At 46.3% G+C, this 6,304-nt stretch overlaps 1 protein-coding gene across 1 annotated transcript; it reads left to right on the forward strand.

Annotated features, from left to right (window-relative positions):
* LOC122840339 (ice-structuring glycoprotein-like) lies at positions 1-3,515 on the forward strand. The gene has a single exon (XM_044132650.1). It carries the CDS (start codon positions 1-3, stop codon positions 2,770-2,772), a length of 2,772 nt encoding a protein of 923 aa, XP_043988585.1. The 3' UTR covers positions 2,773-3,515.
* The last annotated feature ends 2,789 nt before the right edge of the window (positions 3,516-6,304 follow it).

The following is a 6,304-nucleotide window of genomic DNA, read 5'->3' on the forward strand; positions in this document are numbered from 1 at the left end:
ATGACTATTGTCTCAAAAATACCAGTCGGCGTGCTTTTACCACTTGGCATCGGACTAGGATACTTGCTGGGTACAGGGATTAAGAAAATCATTAATTATTACTACCCTGGAAAGGATTTGGATGATATGTCTTCTCTTCCTTCTGGAGGATTGACTGAAGTTGAAACGATTGATTTGACTTCTGAGATGACTATGCTCCTGTCTCTAGAACAAAACACAGTCTTTGGAAATATGATTCCAAGAGAAACAGAACTGGACTGCACGGTTGGATCTCGTCCTGCCACGGCTGCCCCTCGTCCTGCCACGGCTGGCCCCCGTCCTGCCACGGCTGCCCCTCGTCCGGCCACGGCTGCCCCTCGTCCGGCCACTGATGCTCATCCTGTAACTGCTACTCATCCTCTCCCTCCTACCACAGCTGCCCCTCATCCTGCTACGGCTGTCCCTTGTCCTGCCACGGCTGTCCCTTGTCCTGCTACTGTTGCTCATCCTGCCATGGCTGTCCCTCGTCCTGCCACAGCTGCCCCTCGTCCTGCCACAGCTGCCCCTCGTCCTCCCACAGCTGTCCCTCGTCCTGCCACTGTTGGCCCTCCGGCCACTGATGCTCATCCTGTAACTGCTACTCATCCTCTCCCTCCTGCCACAGCTGCCCCTCATCCTGCTACGGCTGTCCCTTGTCCTGCTACTGTTGCTCATCCTGCCATGGCTGTCCCTCGTCCTGCCACAGCTGCCCCTCGTCCTGCCACAGCTGCCCCTCGTCCAGCCACGGCTGGCCCTCGTCCTGCCACGGCTGCCCCTCGTCCTGCCACGGCTGGCCCTCCAGCCACTGTTGGCCCTCCAGCCACTGTTGGCCCTCCGGCCACTGATGCTCATCCTGTAACTGCTACTCATCCTCTCCCTCCTACCACAGCTGCCCCTCATCCTGCTATGGCTGTCCCTTGTCCTGCCACGGCTGTCCCTTGTCCTGCCACAGCTGTCCCTTGTCCTGCTACTGTTGCTCATCCTGCCATGGCTGTCCCTCATCCTGCCCTGGCTGTCCCTTGTCCTGCCACTGTTGTTCGTCCTGCCATGGCTGCACCTCATCCTGCCATGGCTGTCCTTTGTCCTGCCACGGCTGCCCCTCATCCTGCTACTGTTGCTCATCCTGCCATGGCTGCACCTCATCCTGCCACTGTTGCTCGTCCTGGCATGGCTGTCCCTCGTCCTCCCACGGCTGCACCTCATCCTGCCATGGCTATCCCTGATCCTGCAACGCTTGCCAGACGTATTCCCAATGCTGCTCGTTCTGCAAGGGTTACCCCAGATGTTGCCACTGTTGCTGATCTTGTCCCTCCTGCCATGGCTGTCCCTCATCCTCCCATGGCTGCACCTCATCCTGCCATGGCTGTCCCTCATCCTGCAACGCTTGTCAGACGTATTGCCAATGCTGCTCGTTCTGCAAGGGTTACCCCAGATGTTGCCACTGTTGCTGATCTTGTCCCTCCTGCCATGGCTGTCCCTCGTCCTCCCATGGCTGCACCTCATCCTGCCATGGCTGTCCCTCATCCTGCCATGGCTATCCCTGATCCTGCAACTCTTGCCAGACGTATTGCCAATGCTGCACGTTCTGCAAGGGTTACCTCAGATGTTGCCACTGTTGCTGATCTTGTCCCTCCTGCTATGGCTGTCCCTCATCCTGCCATGGCTATCCCTTGTCCTGCTACTGTTGCTCATCCTGCCATGGCTGTCCCTCGTCCTGCCACAGCTGCCCCTCGTCCTGCCACAGCTGCCCCTTGTCCTGCCACGTCTGGCCCTCGTCCTGCCACGGCTGCCCCTCATCCTGCTATGGCTGTCCCTTGTCCTGCCACGGCTGTCCCTTGTCCTGCCACAGCTGTCCCTTGTCCTGCTACTGTTGCTCATCCTGCCATGGCTGTCCCTCATCCTGCCCTGGCTGTCCCTTGTCCTGCCACTGTTGCTCGTCCTGCCATGGCTGCACCTCATCCTACCACTGTTGCTCGTCCTGCCATGGCTGTCCCTCATCCTGCCATGGCTGTCCTTTGTCCTGCCACGGCTGCCCCTCATCCTGCTACTGTTGCTCATCCTGCCATGGCTGCACCTCATCCTGCCACTGTTGCTCGTCCTGCCATGGCTGTCCCTCATCCTCCCATGGCTGCACCTCATCCTGCCATGGCTGTCCCTCATCCTGCAACTCTTGCCAGACGTATTGCCAATGCTGCACGTTCTGCAAGGGTTACCCCAGATGTTGCCACTGTTGCTGATCTTGTCCCTCCTGCCATGGCTGTCCCTCATCCTGCCATGGCTATCCCTCATCCTGCAACGTTTGCCAGACGTATTGCCAATGCTGCTCGTTCTGCAATGGTTGGCCCACATCCCGCTACCATTTCTTGTCGTGCCTATGCTACTCGTCTTGCCACGGTGGCAAAGTGCAGGTGGAAGAAGGATGCTCGTCCTACTTTCACTATTTCTCGCCGTGGCATTTCTACTCGTAGTGCCACTGATGCCCCTCATGCTGCCACTGATGCTCCTCATGCTGCCACTGAGGCCCCTCATGTTGCCTTTGATGTCCCTCATGCTGCCACTGATCCTGCCACTGATGCTTGTCCTGCTGACAAGAAAAAGATACATTTTACAAGTGTGCATCATGATATATTATTTCTGATTCTCGTAACCGTGTGTGCTTGGTACCACGAGTGGTTCATTTTACAGTTTGGTGAAATGTTCACAAAATTCCTGTTTATAATTTTCTGTACTTATTATCTTTGTCTTTGTTTTTAAGAAAAAAAAAATAATTTCATGTTAGCAGGTTCTCTCTGGGCGCTCCAGCTTCCTCCCTCAGCCCAAAAAGATTTTGGTAATGGATGGTTGATTGAAGAAAATTTATTTTTGTTGATTTTAGTTCAGCAATTTATTCTAATGCTGAACATCATCCTCAAGAGATTAGTAGGTTGTATCTTTTTTAAAATTAAGTGGCATCACTATTTTATTAAGGGCTGCACAGTGGCGCACTTAGTAGCAATGTTGCCTGGCAAGAAGAAGATTCTGGGTTCGATTCCCGGGGTCTTTCTGAATGCAGTTTGCATGTTCTCTCTATGCATGCGTGGGTTCTCTCCGGGTGCTCCGGCTTTCTCCCTCAGTCCTAAAAGATTTTGGTAATGGATGGTTGATTGACGAAAATTTATTTTTGTTGATTTTAGTTCAGCAATTTATTCTAATGCTGAACATCATCCTCAAGAAATTAGTAGGTTGTCTCTTTTTTAAAATTAAGTGGCATCACTATTTTATTAAGGGCTGTATAGTGGCACACTTGGTAGCAATGTTTGCCTGGCAAGAAGAAGATTCTGGGTTCGATTCCCGGGGTCGTTCTGAATGCAGATGGCATGTTCTCTCTATGCATGCGTGGGTTCTCTCCGGGTGCTCCGGCTTTCTCCCACAGTCCAAAAAGATTTTGGTAATGGATGGTTGATTGAAGAAAATGTATTTTTATTGATTTTTGTTTAGCAATTTATCGTAATGCTGAACATCCTCCTTAAGAAATTAGTAGGGTGTCTCTTTTTTAAATTAAGTTGTAGGACTCTTTTATTAAGGGCTGCACAGTGGCACAGTTGGTAGAGCTGTTGCCTTGCAGCAAGAAGGTCCTGGGTTCAACTCCCGGCCCGGGGTCTTTCTGCATGGAGTTTGCATGTTCTCCCTGTGCATGGTGGGTTCTCTCCGGGTGCTCCGGCTTCCTCCCACAGTCCAAAAACATGACTGTCAGGTTAATTGGTCTCTCCAAATTCTCCCTAGGTGTGAGTGTGTGTGTGAATGGTTGTGTGTCCTGTATGTCTCTGTGTTGCCCTGCGACAGACTGGCGACCTGTCAGTGTGAACGCCGCCTCTCACCCGGACTGCTAGCTGGAGATGGGCACCAGAACCTCCCAACCCCATTAAGGGACAAGGAGGTAAGAAACTGGATGGATGGACTCTTTAATCAAAAAGATCTCAGAAAGTGAAATACAACTAAGTTCTCTCTGATCCCAAGTAGCACAGGGCTCCCCAAAGGTTGCCTTAGTTCACCTCACCTTTTGATTTTGTACACAAACTAATATGTTAGTTCTCAACTCAACCAGTATAATACAATTTTCGGATGACACAGTTACTCTGAGTCACAGTTTGTATTTTGGTGTGACTCTCATAAACTACAGATTAATAATACAATTAATAATAATTAACATTATTATTAATAATATTACTGATCATATTAATATTTTTACATAGCATTAATATTGTGTTATACATGACATACATATTATTATAAAAATATGTAATAATATGTACTATAACATGAAGGGATTACTTGTAAACACAGGAAATTAAATTGCAGAACTTTATATCCTAACATACTTCTACATACACATAGGCCTGTCACAATAACAAATTTTGCTGAACGATTAATTGTCTCAAAAACTATTGCGATAGACGATAGTATTGTTTGAAGACCTTTGTACACTGATTTAATGGAACGTTGATCATTCTAAGATTGTTTCTTGTAAGGGGAAAATGTAGGTGTGAACTAACATGTAGTGCAGGGGTGGGCAACTCCAGGCCTCGAGGGCCGGTCTCCTGCAACTTTTTAATGCATCTCTACTTCAACACACCTGAGTCAAATAATGAAGTCATTAGCAGGACTCTGGAGAACCTGACTGTTCTCAGGAGGTGATTCAGCTGTTGAATTCATGTGTGTTGGACCAGGGAGACATCTAAGAGTTGCAGGACACCGGACCTCAAGGACCAGTATTGCCCACCCCTGGTGTAGTGTGAACTATTGCATCAGGTAGTCGATGTGCCCATTTTCTCTAATTAAATCTAATGATTACTGAAGGGCAATATAATATACCTCATTATTTGACTCAGGTGTGTTGAAGTAGAGATGCATTAAAAAGTTGCAGGAGACCGGCCCTCGAGGCCTGGAGTTGCCCACCCCTGCACTACATGTTAGTTCACACCTACATTTTCCCCTTACAAGAAACAATCTTAGAACGATCAACGTTCTAAGATTGTTTCTTGTGATCATCCTGTAGTGTGTGGTGTGTTACGGTAGCTCGTTGTGCCGCTCCGATCTAAATCAGGGGTTTTCCCCGACCGGGAGCGTTAACGGCAACTATAGTCTTTCTTTTTTAAGACTTTTTTTTTTTAACACTTTAAGATAATAAGAAATCAATTGAGTTCTTATTGACTTAAATATGAAGAACGTTGGACTTTTAACATGATTTCTTAATGCGTTCCTTATTACAATATTATTCAATTTCCTTCCACATCACAAATATGAAGCATGTCACATTCATTAAATTACAAATACTTCAACAATATGACAAAATGTCAGAAAAGTCAAAAGATGTTGATGCTTTTCACTGCAAAACACAAAATCTAACTAAGTAACTTTAATGTAGTTTCTAGAGCAAATATCATAGTTAATTTGGAAAAAGACAAACCTTACTTACAAGTAACTTTTTTGAGCTTGTTTTAACTAAATAATTCCATATTATTGATGAAAAAGTACTAGTCCTATTAGCAGATATTTTCACTCATGACGAGGGTAAAATGTCTTGTTCTAGCTGAATTAATCTGCCAAAGGAAGTAGTACTTTTTCACCAGTTTTAAAGAATTATTCACTTTAAACAAACTCTTCTAGCTCGCTGAAATGTTAGTTGTAAGTTACTTCTCTGATTTCAGGTAAGATATTTGCAATAGAAACTAGATTTAAAATATTTAAAATTTTGTATTTTTGCAGTGCTGATTTTAGGCAAATATCTTGAAAACTTTTCAGTAATAAAAATGAGCTTATTTTAACTAAATAATTTCTTAATATTGATGAAAAAGTCCCTGTTCTAATGGCAGGTTAATTCACTTATAACAAGGCATTTTTTCCTTGTTATAAGAAAAGTAATTACTAGTTTTTCATCAATATTAAGGAACTATTTAGTTCCTTAATATTGTTACTTTTACTCACTACACTTGTTTTATTTCAGGTACAGTGAGATATTTGCAGTAGAAACCAGAAAAAAATTATATGATTTCATGTTTTTTGCAGCGTTGTAAGGCATTAAATGTAAAATATAGCTCATTAAAGCATAACATAGAGAGAAGTTTTGTCGTTTACCCTGTGAGACGTTGCCTTGGTACTGGCCCGGACCACCTGCTGGTACCACTGACAGTGACATTCCCTGCTGGTATTGGCCCCCCTTGTTCATCATCCCGTCATAAACCTGCTGCCCGACGACACGGTGCGGCGCGGTGGCCGAGGACGAGGAGGTGGAGGTGACGATCATGGT

This window comes from Gambusia affinis, linkage group LG11, assembly GCF_019740435.1.
Source record: "Gambusia affinis linkage group LG11, SWU_Gaff_1.0, whole genome shotgun sequence".
In the NCBI taxonomy this organism is placed as follows: Eukaryota; Metazoa; Chordata; class Actinopteri; order Cyprinodontiformes; family Poeciliidae; genus Gambusia; species Gambusia affinis.

Bases quoted from the DNA above. Each gene is read 5' to 3' on its own strand.
- LOC122840339 (XM_044132650.1), top strand. From the start codon at position 1: ATGACTATTGTCTCAAAAATACCAGTCGGCGTGCTTTTACCACTTGGC.